This window comes from Diospyros lotus, chromosome 8, assembly GCF_014633365.1.
Source record: "Diospyros lotus cultivar Yz01 chromosome 8, ASM1463336v1, whole genome shotgun sequence".
NCBI lineage: Eukaryota > Viridiplantae > Streptophyta > Magnoliopsida > Ericales > Ebenaceae > Diospyros > Diospyros lotus.
Window position 1 is genome coordinate 42135044 of NC_068345.1, and position 19073 is coordinate 42154116.

The following is a 19073-nucleotide window of genomic DNA, read 5'->3' on the forward strand; positions in this document are numbered from 1 at the left end:
AGGGTAACAAGAATGTATGCCCTGCTTTATTGCTTTTTTTTTTTTTTTTTTTCCTTTTCCTTATGAAACTTGTCATATCTGTACTGTGTATATATAGCCCACGGCAGTGTCTTATACTGACTGAAGCAAGGAGGAGACATATATATTCCATACTCTTTATTGGTTTTCATTCGTTATTTTTTGGTAACTCTAGTTAGTTTTGTTTTAGATTTAAGTTCATATTAAGCATCACCCCCAGCCGTGGCATAATAATTATCTAATGGAACTGTTTTTCTTATTAAAAAATATTGTAAAATAATTATTTTTGCCTTCATAATTTTCTCTCTAGCCTTACTCTCCTCTTTCTATCATCAATGGGTGAACCTCAACCATGGTTGGTTGAGGTTCCAGTTTGAGTGAACTGAACACTAGAACTTAAGTTTGGTTTCATTTCACCAAGAAGAAGAAAGGGTGGGAGAGAGAGAGAGAGAGAGTTGTTTTACCATATCCTGTAGTATGCTCAGAATGCTCCATTTCCATCACAAGAAGAATAGGAACACAAGAGTAGTGGAATAATTAAGATCCATTTTGGATCAAAGAAGAGTCCCATTTTTCCTTCTTTATTTGCTGCTGCCTTGAGAGTCTCAAATCACCGAGAGAATAGTGTCTTGACCTTGAGATTTGATGGAATACAGTTCATGGATATTCCAATATTTTATCATCTCAATGACACCGACACTATTACACATCTGGCAAAGCTATTGAGAAAAACTTGGTAAATAGAATTGCAATCTACGATTTTGTTCTCTTGCTCGCATCGAGCAATTCTTATGTTGGCTGAGAAGAGCAAAATAGAGTGGGGGCAGTGGACCCCACACAAGCTGCGATGGACAACAGGGCCGATCCATTCGTGCGCTGCAGCATCTACACAAATAATAATCATTCAGCTTTGGGCATGCACATGACATGCCATCCTCCTCCAGCACAGAATCCAAGTTAAAAACAGTTCACAGAAATGTTGTTTTATATATATATATATATATATATTCATGATAGCTGCCAAAAATATGTTCAGCCTGACAACTTCCCGAGACTTGATAAAGCATTCATTTACACTTAAAGAGGAGGAAAGTCATGTTTACACTAGAAAATTATGCAAATTCAAAGGGGCAATTCTAACTTTATAGGCAAAACCAAAAAGCAAAATCTGAAGCCGACCTCGAGTTGGGCCTTCCAAAAGTTGATCGCAGGAGACAAAACCCAGCTTTGACAGATTGGAAGGAAATTGTATGTTCTAACACGGCTGCTATACACCCTGCCAACCCAACTGGAGTCAGAAATCTACAAAATCACCTGCTGCTGCATATTCCTGTCTCAAAACTTCTCTATGCTATATACACAAAACTCCAATGGAAGAAGCTCCCGGAGGATCTATTTAGCAAGCAAAACTTCTCCACCGAATGCCAAAAACATTCATTCAGCCAACATCATATACCGCTAACATCTCTTCTACCGCTTTACATTTTCTGGTTAGCAGGTTCAAGATACAGAACTTACTTGGTCTCTTTGCCAGCACCACCACCACTATCACCACCTCCTGTCAACATTATCTTCATTCTGGACACAAGTTCGATCTCCCAAGTCAACTCTCTCCATATTTTCCCCATCAGTAATTGTTATTAGACTTGATACCCCCCCTTTAACTTCTTTGACTGGATCAACTTTGGTTTTGGGAGCAATACAATCCGATGGCAGAAAGGGACAGCCCTCAGATGCCTCTTCCAATCTCGAGCATCTTGGGAGCTTCTTTATGTCGGGTTTTGTCTTTATATCTACCCATTTCTTACCAACCCAATCTCTTGATGTCCTGATATTCTTTCTCTGAAGGGTCAAGAAACGATCTTCGCCTAAAATCACACAGAAAAAACCATTGCACGCTCTGACTTGAGTACAGATCAATGAAACTTAAAGATGAGGTCAGTGAATATGGGTCTCCTAGGTCATTTTATTCAATGTGATTCAGAGAGGGAGAGGGAGAGGGAGTAATGAATCTGGACATACCAGAGAAATAAACTTGAAGATTATCATTTCCAGAAATGTTAACTCCCATTATGACACCTTCCCACCAGCCATCTTTCCACCATGCATCAACTGATGCTCCAACCTCTAGTGAAAAGTCTGACAAATCCTCAGAAGGCCATGGGCGAACAGTAGGACGGCCCGGGCATCTCATTCCCAGTTTATCAGGGGCGGCCACTCTAAAAGCAGGAACCCATTCCTACACACAAAAAAAAAATAAAAATGGAAAGAAAAATAAATTTCCTTGGCTTGCACTACATAAACACTATTTCTTCTTAGAATGAATGGGAAAGTTATTGCAAACATGTACACAAAAGAAAACTACCAACACATATCAATGCCCCACCATCACTATTACTGTATTAGTAAACTAACCATATCACATATCTTTTGGGAAATGGCTTTATTTATCACTAATTATATATTGGACAAAAGATGTATGATCTATTCACTATTGATGCAGAGCAAGTTATCTAATACCTGAATGATCAAGTTTACCACGGGATGAAAGAAACAAGGCAGAAAAAGGAGATAAAATATATTAAAGAAAAAAGAGTCACCAAGGCCAAGACTGGCATTATGTGTTTTCATTTCCAGTCAAATCCACCTATTTAACTCCAACCTTGGAATAATATTACAGTGGCGATATTGAAGCTTTTATATACCTCAAGATTGGCAGAACCATCAGCATCCAGCACATCAACATATTGAACCTTTAGACATTTTTGTGATGCCTGCACGATCTTACACCTAAACCAGCAGCCCCGGATGCCACTATCTTGAGAAAGCAGTTCTATCTTTTCACCAACCTTTAAATATCCATGACTAGAGGGCTCAGGCCCAACAAGGTTAAAGCTACCTAGCTCCCGATTAGATAACTTTATCTTCAACTTCTTATATGTTGGCTCATTTTTTGATATCTGGTTCCCATTGATTGAAGGTTTCTGTCTGCAGCTCCTGTTTCTCTTGGCAACTTGTTCTGCATGGCCATCATGGATAAAGGCTTCATCTTGCCCATTTGACTTACGGTTCTTAATCCTGTTCTTGGAAACCAGAGGAAAGCCTAAAGTAGAGAGGATTGCCTGATTTGAGTAGCCCCGCAGTTTACTTACAGAGAAGGGCTTCACATTATTGCTTTTGAATTGCCTAAAGCACATATGGATTCCAGCTGATAATGCATGTGGGGCAGTAGCCAAGCATTTCTCATAATGCTTAGGAGTCAAAACTATTGCAGGACCATCAATACATTCAGCGCTGATCACCTGAACATGGGGGGTGATGAAAACTTCTCTGGGGTGTGGATTTAGCTGCACTATTGTGCCCTTGACTTCCTGATTGTGGTGAAACCACCGCACTTTAACCTTTTTCTGACCCTTCTTGTCTTCATATAGATCTTCCAAGTATCCAATATAGCGACTACTTTCTTCAGCCATGACAAATACAAAGGAATGAACCTGTCATCAGGAAGAAAATAAAACAAACATTTATATATCTTAAAGTATTTATGAATCAGATTACTAACTGAAAGAGCAAGCCTTGGTAACAACAGCGAGGTTGCTCCTTTGTGACTAGGTCATGGGTCTGAGTTGTCGAAATACCCTCTTTGCAAAAAAAGCAAAGGGAAGGCTGTGTACAACCAAGACCATCCCCAAACCCTCACAAAACTGCAAGCCTCGTGCACCAAGGATGCCCTTTTATTACCATTAAAAATGAATGATATTACAGGTTTGGGCTTACAGCTATGGTAGTTTCTTTTCTACAAAAAGCAGGATAGTGCTTCAGCTGTTTACTACAGATCCAAGCAACACCCGACCACACAATATCTGAATTTTGAACTTTTAATCTCCTTGCAACCTGGATCTAAAATGAAAATTAACACTGCTAACAAGAAACAACAATTACATACCAAACTTAACAGGTTGCACTAAATGAGTACCATAGTATCTGGTAGATTAATCTGACACACACTGACATCAGCCATTGGGTCTTCTTGAGAGATGAGGGCTTGGCTTGAATCATTTGCCTGAACATCTGTGAAATTAAAACCAAGATTGCTGAGATTTGGATACAAACAAAGCTGTGTTCAGTGACAAACAAAAGTTAAGAGAAGTCCATCTGATATCACCATTTCTGGTAAGCATCCCAGCCAAAAAACTGTGGCTGGAAAATCATACATGCATCAGATGTTAAATCACGAGAAGCTGGAAAGGTTTGAAAATGATAAATGGTGTAACTGGAATCTAAGGAAGATCTTTGTTCATCATCTCATTTACTGCAGGCTGGTCCCCAAGTGACAGTGTTGGTTAGATTTTAGAATTTTGCAATTTTAGGTATAAGCATATTTAATATTACATGAAGACCATAATTGTTGCCAAATCCAAGTATAGACATGGAAAAAATAGAAGCAAGCATATACACGAATGAACATTCTTTTATGATATTTTGATTACCATTGCACGTGGAAATCATAAAGGAGATTTCATACAACATTCAGCAGGATGATTAAAAAGATGACTCATTAGTAACAAGGTGACATGCAACAAAAAGCAAATAAAGGCAAGGGCAGAACCAGAAAAAGTTGATGGGGCGCCAAACTTACAGCAATGGGATTCGAACAACAAAATAATTAATAAAATATAAATAACTATTTAAAAAATATTAAATCTATTTTATTTAAATAGTAGTTGACACTCTTTCTAAGAAGCAAAATCATCTTTATTGCAGAAGGTGCCCTTTTTGTTCTCTGAATCCAATTTTGTAAATGAAATCACAGCAAAACCATCACAAACTGCCCTTCAACGTCTTGTAGAGAGACAGAGCCAAGAGGAGCAGAATTCAGAAGTCAATTTTTTTAATAAAATACTAGTACATTATACTTATCCCTTTATGGTAATTGCTTAAATTACACTTATCACTTATGGGCTGTGAACACATATTTTATACAGAGAAAAATGAAAGAAAATAAAAAGACAGAAATACAATTTTTTTCTCTATTACTTTGTTATTTATTTTTTTCTCATAATACTTGTCCTATTTCCTATTTCCTCTTTTTTATTTAAGATTAAACAAGAAAACATATTTTATTTGTCTTCCAAGGCCTATAAACTTAAGGTTGGAAAAGTGTCAACAAAATAATCATTAAAGTGTCCACATCGGGTTAAATATCATTAAAGTAAAGTAGCAAAGCCTATCATATTGGAGAAACTTTATTATTATTATTATTTTTTTTTTTTTGTTGATCAGGTTAAGCTATCTTACCTGTTCTCTATCTGTGAACAGGTAGGATAGCTCAAAGACAATAATGTTTCATGGCATGTCACTGTGTTGGTGATCATCATCACAAGCCTTAATCCTACTAGGTAGAATCATGAATTCTAGCACTCTAGTTATCTCTATCTATGGCCATATCTCCTTGAGGGCTAGTACATTTCATGCTATGTCTAAAAAGTCTCTTACCAGATTTTCTTTGATCTTCTTCTACCTCTTTTGCTATTACATTCCATCCACTTGGCAATTATATGTCCATTGGGCCTCTCTTCAAATGTCCAAATCGTCTTAATCGCTTATGTATTTTATCTTCAATAAGATGCCCTGCCTTGCCCAGAGATGCCATGCATTCCATATCAATGCTTGGGCTTTTTTTAAACAAGGTAATATCTATACATTTATGCTTTTGCTTGAGTTAATCTCATTTGTTCCCTGTACACCACTAGAGTTACCTTAACCTGCACTTCAAAGAATTATAACCATGGTCAAGTACAAAGGTTAAATGACTATCCTCAACTGTAGTGAAATTCACTCTTATATTAGTTACCAGTACTAAAATCTGATAAGAGTGATTAATCACACTAATCATGGAATGGGATTGAATCAGGCTATACTTCCCTGTTAATACAGTCTCGATTAATGAAGGCTTCCATATAAATCCCTATTTAAAACTCTTTCCAAATATAACTAGGTACATCCTACGTACAAAACACTACATCGACTCCTTGTTTTGCACATGCAATTTACACAAAAAAGAATATACCTACGGAAGACAAAATACCATAACTGCCATACTTCTTTACGGCCATCATAAATAATACATAACCAAGTCTCAAATTAATACAAAATATTTGAACTAGCTTCTAAGCTTCAACTTTGATAGGAAGTAGAACACAAGACAAGTCTTCTTCTTCTTCCTCCTCCTCTTGGTTTTGGCCCAATTCCCCTAGCTTTTTTTTACTTTCTTTCTTCATTAAGCTTGCTTGAAAATGTGAAATTGCTAGGTTTAGGGCTTTTATATGATATAGAAGGGCAATCTAGTCTTTTTCCCATATACTCATTCTCTCTCCACCTAATCACCTCCAATGCAATCAATCATAATCTTCACTTCTAAATTTAATTTGCCAAATTGGTCAAACCTATCACGATGACCTTCCTTTAACCCTCTCTCCTTCACATCACTTTTCATGCAAGGAAATTAGATTGAAGATAAATGAAAATCGTATCCATGTCAACTCCATCATGATGACTTCCACTAACATTTAATTTAACTAATTAAATGTTTTACTACTACTAAGCCAAAAAAAAAAAAATGTTTTCTCACTAAAGGCACTATAACACGATAAACATCTTATATCTTGCAACGATACACCATATAATGCATAAAGTTCCATATAATACATTATCTCATTCTATATTTGAAGCTAAATTATTAAACTCCAAAACCCCATATCATTCAACTGGATCAACTATTTCTCAATTCAAATACACACTTGGACTTACATCAATGTGTACTTTTATAGTCCACACATCATACTATCCAATTTAGTAAGTATCCAAAAAGCACGTGTTAGTAAACCAAAACAGTAACTAGAATTGTTAAAGAAAACCAGAATTCAAACTAATGTCAAATCTCTTTCTAAGAGGCGCAATGACACTTCTAAGATAGTCAGAGTCTCCCACTGTGCAAGGGATCCAGCAACTCTAACTTTGGGATTGAACTTAGCTCGGATTTGATCGCGTTCCGTCATGGTTTTGCGCTAACCAATAGGAACCAAGTAATTCTCAACCATATATCTAGCTGCTTAATATTTTTAATAGTGTTTTCGTTATGAATGTTTTCAGTATCGAAGGCACATCTTTTAGACTTCTTAATTTATGAATATCTTTTGGAATGCCTTCCCAATTTATTGTATAACTTTTCTAGTTACTGTATGTCTTTTGGGTAGCCAAACCTATTGAGTTTCTGTCACAAACCCTGAAGTGACAAAGAATGCAGCCTACTAATTCGGTATGAATTAGTAGGTCAGTAGGGATCTTAGGAGAAGGCAAGCGAATGAGAGAGAGAGAATAAGATTCTTCTGTTTCTTGATTGCCTTTACAAGCTGGGTCTAGGGGTTATATAAGCCCCCTAGCAAGGGGTGCTGCCACAGCAGATCCCACCTCTAATAACTAACTCTTTTGTTTTTTCTCAGGCCCCTTTACAAGTGGACCCTGCCCCTAGAATATCCTATCTTCTTACAGCTATCATATTCCAATGAGTTCAATTGCATAAAGTAAATAAAAATATAACATAGCATAAAAGGAAAGACCACTAAAACAGATCCGCATAGGCTGATGTTGCCCCATTGTCACTGTGTGTGACAATTGCCCCTTCCTTGAACAATTTCTTATCTTCAAGAAATGCTGAGGAGACTGGCTGCCCTGGGAAATCACCGAAGAAGGCTTGGCAAATATTCCCAGGTGCTGCTCCCCTTGTCTTCGCCCTGCCACTTGACCAGCACCTGAATGAGAGGGACCCCATGGTTATGGATCTCTCTCATGTCCAATATTGCTTCTGGTTCTTCCACCCCTTTCTTTTCTTTAGGCAAGGACAGCAGCTCGGGGTTGACCTGCTCCTTGCCTGATGACCTTTTTAAGAGAGAAACATGGAAGATGGGATGCATTCGGGATCCTTTAGGGAGTTGCAACTGGTAGGCCACCTTTCCCACCTTAGCTAGGATAGTGAACAGCCCAAAATACCGGGGGTTAGCTTAGTAACCGGTTCGTGAGTAAGGGACTTCAAATGGGGATGCTCCAATCGTAAATAAACCTTCTCCCCAACCTCGAATTCTCTGTCACTCCTGCTCCGGTCTGCATATTGTTTCATTCTATTTTGGGCCGAGGCCAATTCCTGCTTGAGCTGTCAAAGCACCACCCTCCTTTGCTGCAAATATTCTTCCACTGATGCCACTGTAGTTTGCCCTCCTATGGCTGGTAATATTGGAGGTTTGTAACTGTAATTAGCTTCAAAGGGAGACATTTTAAGGGTGGTGTGGTAGGTAGAGTTGTACCACCATTGGGCCAAAGCAAGCCATCTGTGCCACTGGTTAGGGTGTAGGATACAAATGCACCTAAGATAGGTTCTTAGACTCTAGTTTACCCTCTCCGTTTGCCCATCCTTTTGAGGGTGGTAGGCAGTCGACATTTTAAGTTTTATCCCAATTAACCTCATCAGTTCTTGCCACACGGCGTTGGTAAATATTATGTCCCTGTCTAATATGATCACATTCGACACCCCATGCAAGGCCACTATTCTATCCATGAAAGCTCTGGCCACTTCTTGGGCCATATAGAGGTGAGTCAATCCTATGAAGTGCGCAAATTTAGTGAAACTATCGACCACCACCAGCACACTGACCTTCCCTTCTGACTTGGGTAGCCCCTCGATGAAATCCATGGACACACTAGTCCAAGCTTGGTCGGGTACTAGTAAGGGCTGAAGCAACCCAGGGTAAGCAACATTTTCATACTTGCACCTCTTGCAAGTATCACAAGATAATACAAATTCCTTCACGTCACCCTTCAATTTTGCCGAATGGAATAGTTGTTTAATCCTTAAATAGGTGTTTTGGACTCCCGAATGTCCCCCTAAGGGAGACTCATGCAACAACAGTAGTATTTTTTTCCTCAGGTCCCCCTTACAGCCTATAACCACTCTGCCCTATAATCGCAGCAGTCCTTCTCTCAGTGTGTAACCCCCGATCACTTGTGGCCTTACCGCCACTTCTTGCATGCGTTCTTGCACCTGCCCATCCCCTTCATAGCTATCCACTACCTCCTTACACCAATCTGACACTACCATTGTAATGGCTGCCAAGTTTCCGTCTTCATAACATCTTAAGAGGGTGTCTGCTACCACGTTCTCCTTGCCCTTCCGATATTGTATTGAATAGTCTAACCCCATTAACTTCACCATCCCTTTCTTTTGTAGTTGAGTTTGTAATTTTTGTTGCAGCAAAAATTTTGGGCTCTCATGATCGATTCGGATTATAAATTTACCCCCCTTCAAGTAATGACACCATCTCTCCACTACCATTAGTACAACCAAGAATTCCTTCTCATTTATTCTCATATATACTTAGGCCCCCATGTCTACCACTCATAGCTATCATATTCTAATGAGTACAATTGCATAAAGTAAATAAAAATATAACAACATAGCATAAAAGGAAAGACCACTAAAACAGATCCGCATAGGCTGATGTCGTGCCACTGTCACCGTGTGTGACAGTTTCTAACTCATTGATTTAAACTAATTTACTTTGTTTAAATCATTTACTCAATTTAAAACATTTTCCAACACCATGGAAAATAATAAGGTGTTACAAAGTGTCACAACAACCTTATTATAAATAATAAGGTTTCTAATTTGTCTTTTCTTGTATGGCGAAACATTCAGCATAATATTTGCATCTTAGTTACGCTCATATTTTGTATTTAGTAGTATTTAATTGTCCAACATTCCAAACTATACAACAAAAACAGTTTTATAACTGTCCGATAAAGCTTTCCTTTTAGCTTTAAAGGAATTTTAGTGTTTTGCAATTGCATAGAATGTTGGATATAGTTTTCCACTTTAACCATCCAACCTTAATTTTGTGAGGAACATCTTCAATAATCTCCATTTTTTTTTTTTTTTTTGAACAATTGATATGAGATATTTAAACTAATCTCTGTTAGGAATAACTTAACTTGAAAATCTCAACCTGGCTTGATCCACACTTACATACATTGCATATATTCAATTTTTTACTTGTTGGCTAAATATCCATGCCCTTTTTTATCTCATCTACCAAGAGAATCTAAATAACATACACCAAGCCAGCTCTTTTTAGATGAGAAGGAGAAGCTAAAAGATCATAAGAATAGAAGGGATATATGTAACATCCTGCATCGAGCGATAGGAAGGACCAAAACAACTTACCTTGATGAGCCTACGCGAACTTCCCAGGGGGTCACCCATTCTTGAACTTCCTCAGCTCAAGCACGCTTAACCCCGGAGTTCTTTGTCTACATTCAGCATAAAAGGTATCCAGCTGGTGTTGATTTTTCTTTACTTATCCTCGATATATACTACCCTTCTCTGGGCTCTCGGGGTATTACATTCTCCCCCCTTTTAGCATATGACGTCCTCGTCATGCGACCTTACAACTGATCCCAACTCTCCCCTTTGGAGGCTGTCATCCTAGAAGCCTTCCAAAAGCCGCTCCTTGTATAGGCCCTCCAGCCCCGACGCCACTCCCTGCCCTCATTGGACTACCTTCACTAAAGGTCGACTCTGATACCACCTGTAACGTCCCGCATCGAGCGATAGGAAGGACCGAAACAACTTACCCTGATGGGCCTACGCGAACTTCCCAGGGGTCACCCATCCTTGAACTTCCCCAACTCAAGCACGCTTCACCCCAGAGTTCTTTGCCTACATTCAGCCCAAAAGATATCCAGCTGGTGTTGTTTCCTTCCTTACTTATCCTCGATATATACTATTCTTCTCTAGGCTCTTGGGGTATTAAAATGTACTAGCAAACAAATAAGAAAATAAGAGTTTCAATTGAATTTGGTGCAGCTGACTCCTCCATTTTTTTTTTATAATCGATAAATAAAAAACAAAAACGAACACAAAGGGGCAAATACAAGAAGGCCCAAAATGGCACTCACAAAGCAAATAGAGATGTTCAGAAACTGTACAAAAGCTTTAAAAGGGGAACGGTAAAACCCTCTGATGTAGGAAAGAAAAGTAGATATTAGGAACTAATATTATTGATTTTATTTTCTTTATTTATTTCCTATTTTAGTTTGTTTCCTAATTTCTTTTTATTTTTTAACTCTTAACTAAAATTAAAAAAAAAAAAAATACAGGGAACAACAATACAAACAATATTAATTCTTAATATCTACTTTTCTGTCCTACTGTCTCAAAGCCTCCTAGTTGGACAAGCCAACCCCATGAATACAAAAAATCCATCATAGAAGCTACATCACCCACTATATACCCAAAGAAGAAGAAAAAGAAACTCCAAACAATACCCAAGCAAAATGAAAATGTTATCTTGAGATTGGTTTTCTTTATATTGCAAGCACATTCCCTCAAGTTTTACATCACATATGGGAAGTAACAATACAAGAAAGAGAATACATAAACTATTGGATGGTTACATTCTTCCCAGGAACCATCTTCCTAATAAACATTGTTAAGCCCAAAAATTTTTTGAGCCCATATTTATAAATAGAAAGTTGTGGATCGGCCTAATTGAACCAGCCCACTCCAACACGCAAAGGCCCTCTTAAGTGAATCTTGTGCAACCAAATTGGCCAAGCAAGGCCCACTAGGGTAAACTGTGCGGGCCCTTATAAAAGGGGGTCCAAAGAGGTCGGCCGCCCTCATTTCCTCTCTCTCTCCCTCCCTTTCTACCCTTTCCCACCTTCTAGGTTTCTCCAAGTCTTCTTGTTGCCTAATACCTCTCCACATCCTTTCTAGGGGCGTCAAAGAAGGGTAATCTCAGGAGGTCCTTGGAGTGACCACTGACGACATGCTTTCCAGTAAATGATACCCCCATCAGACTGTAAATCTCTCTCTCTCTCTCTCTGACTGAGCCCTAGTGCTGAACCTTACCCTCTTTGTTGTCAGGAATTTTACCCTAGAATTGGCCTTACCCTTCCCAACACCTCAATTGCCAAAGAACAAATCTTTGGCCCTATCTTAAATTGTCAGAACACCTCAATCACTGAATGCTTACCATGGACTTCCATGAGAAATCTTAACGTGACACAACAGCAGGACTGAAAGTTTACTTCAGAAGGAATTAAAGAAAAAGTATCTATTGGATAATTGAAATATCTACTGTACATGCGGAATGCTTACATACTTGCAATATCTATTGGTGGGTGATGCTTTGAAACCATAAGGGTAAGCCAGTCCACAACCTCCCGTCTAGCTCGCCATTTTGTGTTGGTATTGATGAATCCATCAGATCCATATGCCTGCAGGTACTCATCCGCAACAACATAGATCATGTGCCTTATACTCTTCTCAGTCCCAATAACTGCAAGTACCGAATCTCCAGATACATTCTTCAAAAAATAGTGAACTACACGGTTTCCTTTCTCTGGGGAGATTATGTGCTCTTCCCACTCGACAAAAAGATTAGCATCTGAAGACATCCTGATGAACAGTCAAAAAAACACAAGAACATTAAGCAGAAAAGAGACAATGCTGATACAGCACAAAAAAAGCTCTTCAAGTAAATGGCCAAGTCAAGTGCTGCGGCAGAGAGACATCAACAACTCAGTCTCTAGAGACCCCAATATAATTCCAGGACATGGTAAGCTTTCAAAGGATAGAACAAAAACACAAAGAAACTAAACAGACCAACAGGGCACGAGCTCCCAATTTCAGCAAAACACGAACAGTGGAAATTAAGCAAACTACTCTGAGCAAGCGGGACATCTTTTAAAGCTCTTTGTCAGAAGAAAAAATGGTATCAGACGTATGATTAGACAATAGATACCAGAACAATCACGATACACAAGGAAAAGGAAAAGCAAGGAAAATTAAATTAAGGAAAGATACTAGGGTTTACAGCCGAAAACACAAGTCAAACCCAAGTCCAAGTGGACGTGGTTAAGAACTTGGAAGTCCCAGCGAATCCAAGGTCATACAGAGAGGGACAGGAGCAGCATTCACCATCCATAACTGATCCCACCATATCGGCGGCTTAGGGCTTCAACATCAAAATGGCATGGAAAGTCTAACGGAGAAAAGGAGTAAGGAAAGACAAAGTTTAGAACTGACCTGACAAGACCGCAACGGGGTCCAAGAGGAAGAGAGGGCAAAGAGCAGAGCTTGAAGAGACAAAACCCACCAGGAGCAGGAGTAGGGTTTATCTTACAGTCACGGGATTCTGTTATCGGAGAGGCGAGGAGTTGTGGAGGCGAATGGGCGAGGAAGGGAGAAGGTTAGAGAGAAACAAGAAGAAGAAGAAGGGGGAAAGCCAAACCACGCAGAGGCAGAGGCCATGAGAGTAGAGGTCGGAGACTTTGCCCCAATGCCATGACATCCGGGGCGGGGAGCAAAGCAAACCCTGGAAGAAACAAGAAAATAGCCCACACCGCAAGATCACAAAAATAAAAATAAAAATAAAATTACTACCATTAGTATATTAGTATTAGACGCTCCAAAACTTGGGTGTATATACTATTAGTGCTATGAGTTTCTCCTCTTGTGCCAAAGTAGTATGCTTTCAGCTGGTTTAACGAATTTTTTATTTGTATAATATGTTTTATTTAGGCTTTTATCATAGTATGTCTTATGTCTTTTTAACTCAACTTGATGCTTTCTCTCAATGGGAGATCGTCTTCAAGTCAATAAAATTTTACAAAAAAAGAAAATTAGTCTCTCGAGTACCATAAATAATTAAATTAGAGTTGTCAAAAATAAAATATTAAAGAGAGTTGAAAAGTTTTTTTCAATGGTATTTGTGACGTCATTCTTTTTAGGAGAATAGCTCATTTATTTATAGGTATGCTAAGAGGTTTACGATGAACATTCATGCCATTTTGGATTTGATTTAGATGAAAATTATTGCGAATAACTCTTATTTATTATGAGATTCTTGGAAGGGATTTCGATAATCTATATTGTTCTTTTAATACCCTATAAGAGAATCTTCCAAGAGACATTATGACTTTCTCAAAGCATTTTTCGTTAGTCTGTTGAGACTCTACTAAGGACCCTTCGATCAAAAGGTCTCTCGAGGCCCTTTTCGTGCAATATTCTTTTTGGCCTTTATATTTTATTCTCAGCTTTTAGAGTTATCTTTCGTGGATTTCATAATTAGCTTAGTACATATCCATTAGGTGGATCCTTTTGCCCCTATCCTTTTCCCTTAGGGTTTTTCTTTGGGTTTTCCTCAAAATTTCCCACTAGATTTCTTATTGGGTTTATTTCACCGAGCCTTTGTGGTTCACATACATATATTGCTCTCTACTTTTTTTTTTTTTAAGTTTCCTAGAGAGAAGAGTAGCTTTTGTTGTTGGATTGCCCTTAGTACTTTTTGTCTAATAAATTTTACCGCATTGACTCTTTGTCTCTCTTCTATCTAACGACTATAATTTTTCTAGGATTTGGATGGTCTAGATTAGTACTTCCACTATTACTTTGTCTTTCAAGTTTTCCCTATAAAAAGGGTTCCTCGATTAATTTTCATTTTTCACTTTTTTTCCAGAGCAGCTCTTCTTAGTTCTTTTCTTGGACTCTCTTGCTCTCTCAGAGTCATCTCTTGGGGATTCCTTTGCTCTTCGTGAGACTCTCTTGATCAAGCTTTTCTAATCTTTTGCAGAATCACTTGCAATGCTACTTTTCCACATACTTTTTAGTGGAGTCCCTCGTTTTTTATTTCTTTTTTATAAGATAGTGAGAGTGAAACAAACTCATGATTGCCGGTGATTCTTGGTAATAGATCTTGCTTTTGAGGAGCAAGACTTACAAGGGCTCGTGTGTTATATCCTTTGTCTTATGTGGTTGAATCTCTTTTGGCAGACAGCCTTAGTTTTTCTTACCCTTCGATACTTGCCAAGAGCTAATAAACTTTGTAAGGTTGAAGATTTCGAGTCTAAGTACGTGTACAGTGGCAATAAAATATTGTGTCAAGCATTCTTCAAAGCCTATTTTCTTCTGTCAAGTGTTTATTCTACCTTATGCATGGCTTGTTTTTTACAAGCAAAGGTTGAAGCTTTTTCTCCCAAGCAGTTGGACTGAATGTTATTATGGCGAACACCAAGTCTCCTTCATGCCTAATTATCAAGAAATTACCTACCTTCAGGTTGTGTCGTTTTACCAGGTCCATCCATTTTAGCATGAAGTCGCATATTTTAGTGTTCCAGGTTCACAGTGTTACAATATGAAGTTTGAGAGTCTGGAAGCTTTATCACCATCCTGGTTGGTGACTTGGAGAAATTCCTTGGTTCTTTAAAGCCTTATTCAAGTGGGCAAGGGAACCTTGAGATGATAGACATTCTCAAGAGTTTGGATGTTGAGAATCCAAGTTGGTTGCTGAAAACTTGACATTGGTCACCCTTGATAGTTCTGTTTGGAGTTCTTGTCCAGTCTTCTGTATCCCCAGTGGAGATTCATCCCAACCTAACTGAGTAGGCTTTGAGGGTTTTTTTTTTTTTTTTTTTCAATGTACCTTTTATTTTAATGTATCCATGTACTATTTGTTTTGAATGCAATAAAATTATTTTCTTATTTGTCTCATTGCTTCTTTTTTCTTACTGTTTCCCTTTTGAGTTAGGCTTCGCTCCCTAATTTTTTGGGAGGATCTCGCTTTGTTGAAGGATTATTGCATTGTTTACTTTCAATGGATCTTCATTTTCTATAACCCTCTATTTGCATTGTTTATTTTCAATGGTTTAATAGAACTTCATGTTGCAATAATCCTCTATTTGTCTTAGATGTTGGTCCCTAGATCATTTTTGCTCATTTTTTCTCTTTTAATACTAGATTTGTCTTAGATCTTTATTGTGTCTTTGCATTTTTCTATTTTATTTCAATCTCACGCATTTTGCACTTCTATTTTTGAACTATTCTCATATTTCTAAGCTCTAGTTTTTGAACTATTCTCAAACTTTTGTGCTTCAGTTTTTTGACTATTCTTACGCTTTTGCCTTTTACTTTTAATGTTTTTGTACTTCAATTTTTGGACTATTATGATGGTTTGTGCGTTTGATTTGTAAATAATAGACCTTAGATCATTTTTATACTTTTACATATAATAGCATCTTTCTAATCATATAGCAACATCACAAAATCATAATTTTGATTGTGATTGAGGGGATCACTTTTTCTTAAGTAGTAATTAAGTTGGGGTATCTTAAATTTAGGAGGAAGGGATTTATCTGACTTCAAGAGTAAAAAAAATCTTCCTCTTTTGTTGTTTCTCTTTAATGGGTACCAACTTCTTTTATTATAGCACTTGTTGAATCATTTTATTCATGTAAGGAGTTGAGTGACTACTAAAAATAGTTCGATTGTCAATTTCAAGTTAATGGTGAGACCACAATTCTCCTTTTTACGATTTCTTGGGATTTTTCTTCCCAAGGCTGGGTTATCCTACTGGACTAAGTGATGGATGCGCTGATCCTCAATGGGGTGATTAACACCTTGCTATTGCGAAAATAGAAGGGAAAATCGGATATTTGGGAATAATAGTCTCTTTGTATTGATTTACTTGATGAATACAAATGAGTCCGGCCAACCCTTTTTATAGTGGTTGAACGTGACCCTTTAAAGAGATACAACTATTAAATAAAAAGACATGTGCGCTGGAAATGAAAATCCGCAACCATTGGGGTTGGCGGTTATGGTCGGATGGGCGCAACTGGCCGGGCAGCAGTTGGGCGCAGCTGGGTGCAGCTAGCTGGGCAGCAGTTGGCTAGGCAGCAGGTGGGGCGTAGCTGGCTGGGCAGCTAGTCGCATGGTGGCCGTGCACGCGCGCCCTTCGCAGCTGTTCGGGACGTGGCTGGCATCCGTTCGGGCCTCAGTTGCGTCTGCTAGTGCGCGGGTGGCAGTTGCTTGGCCAGCGGTTGCGTCTGTTGGCGCCAGGCTATAGGTGCATGGCTGCGGTGTGGCCCGATGTGGCTTGCTGTGCGGCAGCATGGCCTCAGCGTGCGGCAGTGCGGCCTCGACTTGCAGCAGCGTGGCCTCAGTGTGCGGCAGTGCGGCCTGGCCTTGCAGCAGCGTGGCCTGCCGTGGGGCGCGATCTGCAGTCTTGGCAGCCATGGGCTTGTCATGCGCACCCGATTGCAGCAAGTGTGGGGCTGCTTGCGGCAGATTGCTGCCAATGGCTGGCATGATGGGAACCTCGGCCATAGTGGCTGCAACTTGTGGGTTCAACATTCCCCGCCCCTTGGGAACCATCTTGTCCTCAAGATGCAAGTGGGGAAACTGGTAGGCAAGATATTGGGTTGACTCCCATGTGGCCTCGTCGGGTGTCATATTCTCCCATTGCACCAAGGCCTCAGATATCTTCTTGCGATTCCTCTTGACCACTCGATAGTCTAGGACCCTTAAGGGCTGGACCAGCAATGTGGTGTCCTCATTAAGCTCGGGCAAGTCGTGCACAACATCTGTCAGATGACCCACCTTGGCTTTAAGTTGTGACACGTGAAAGACTGGATGCACACGTGTATCAGCTGGCAAGTCCAACTTGTAGGCCACGGGTCCAATCTTCTTGAGGATTTTATAGGGCCCATAGTAACGGTAGCCCAATTTCATCTTAGCAGCAAGAGTAACACTCTTCTGCCTGCGTGGGCGAAGCTTGACATAAACCAAGTCGCCTTCTTGAAACTGTCGGTCTTGCCTTCCTTGGTCATAGTAGTTCTTCATGCGGGATTGTGCCCTGACCAGGTTGGCCTTCAACTCGTCCAAGAGTTCACCTCATTCTACCAACACTTGATCCACGCTGTCCATGGGGGACTGGTTGGGCGTATAAGAGACAAGTGCTGGGGGAGTTCGCCCATAAACAGCTTCAAATGGGGTGCGTCCCAATGACTGGTGGTAGGATGTGTTGTACCAATACTCTGCCCACGGAATGCGGTCGGCCCAAGTGTGGGGATTGCTTTGTGAAAAGCAACGGAGATACTGCTCCAAGGTCCTGTTGGTGACCTCTGTTTGTCCGTCGGTCTGTGGGTGGTATGAGGAACTAGCAGAAAGCTCAGTCCCTAACATCTTGAACAGCTCCTTCCAGAAGTGGCTTGTGAAGATTCTGTCCCTGTCTGTAATAATAGTGCGTGGCAGGCCATGTAGCCGAACCACTGTTTGCATGAACACTCGAGCCACAGATTGGGCAGTGAATGGGTGAACCAGAGGGATGAAGTGAGCATACTTGCTCAATCGGTCCACCACGACTAAGATAGAGGAAAATCCTTGAGATTTTGGCAGACCCTCTACAAAGTCCATTGTTAGATCCTCCCAAATCTGTTCAGGCACGGGCAAGGGTTGCAGCAAACCGCTAGGCCGTGTGGAGTCACTCTTGGCGCGCTGGCAGGTGTCACACTCTGCAATGTGCCTGGCTATCTGCTGCTTCACGCCTTCCCAATAGAAGAGTCGGCTAAGTCTCTGCCAGGTGCGGTAACTTCCGGAATGGCCCCCTTCTCTTGAGTTATGGAAATGTCGGATCAGATTGACCCTTAGATCCTGTACATCAGGCACATATGCGCGTCCCTTGTACAGTAACAGGCCATTTTTCATTTCATAGTCATCAGGGGAAGTACCTTCCTCGATGGCTTGCATCAGTTCCTGGCTGCGCTGGTCGGTTGTGAGGGCGTCTCTTATTTGCTGCCAAATGGCCCATGTGGGGCCTGTGATGGGTAGAAGTTGTGGCCCATCTTCTCGCCGGGACAAGGCATCAGCCACCTTGTTTTGGGCACCCGGGCGGTACATGATCTCGTAATCAAAGCCCATAAGCTTTGCCACCCATTTTTGTTGGTCGGGTGTGAGAACACGCTGCTCCAAAAGATGTCGCAGTGGTTGCTGATCTGTGACGATCTTGAACCGTTGCCCTAATAGATATGGACGCCATACTCTGACTGCTTCAATGATGGCCAGCATTTCTTTGGCATATGCAGACCATGTGGCTTTAGTTGGCCCAAGGGCCTTGCTGAGATAGGCTAATGGTTGGTCTCTTTGCACCAGGACTGCACCAATG

At 40.1% G+C, this 19073-nt stretch overlaps 1 protein-coding gene across 4 annotated transcripts; it reads right to left on the minus strand.

Annotated features, from left to right (window-relative positions):
- Nucleotides 1-25: 25 nt before the first annotated feature.
- On the minus strand, nt 26-13485 carry LOC127807495 (uncharacterized). Of its 4 annotated transcripts, none has more exons than XM_052345381.1 (7): nt 13160-13485; nt 12234-12529; nt 3995-4089; nt 3796-3912; nt 2724-3512; nt 2041-2257; nt 26-1886 (listed from the first exon to the last, which is right to left on the minus strand). In XM_052345381.1, exons 2-7 carry the CDS (start codon nt 12526-12528, stop codon nt 1567-1569), a joined length of 1833 nt encoding a protein of 610 aa, XP_052201341.1. In that variant the 5' UTR covers nt 12529; nt 13160-13485; the 3' UTR covers nt 26-1566. The 4 variants fall into 4 exon arrangements, with proteins under 4 accessions (XP_052201341.1, XP_052201340.1, XP_052201343.1 ...); XM_052345380.1 differs by having other exon boundaries at nt 3796-3918; XM_052345383.1 differs by lacking the exon at nt 13160-13485 and having other exon boundaries at nt 12230-12342.
- Between the last annotated feature and the right edge of the window lie 5588 nt (nt 13486-19073).

Coding starts and splice junctions, on each gene's coding strand:
- LOC127807495 (XM_052345380.1), bottom strand. CDS start 12,528: ATGTCTTCAGATGCTAATCTTTTTGTCGAGTGGGAAGAGCACATAATC. Junction 4,090..12,233: donor CCCACCAATAGATATTGCAA/GTATGTAAGCAT, acceptor TTAATTTCACAG/ATGTTCAGGCAAATGATTCA. Junction 3,919..3,994: donor TTAATCTACCAGATACTATG/GTACTCATTTAG, acceptor TTTTCATTTTAG/ATCCAGGTTGCAAGGAGATT.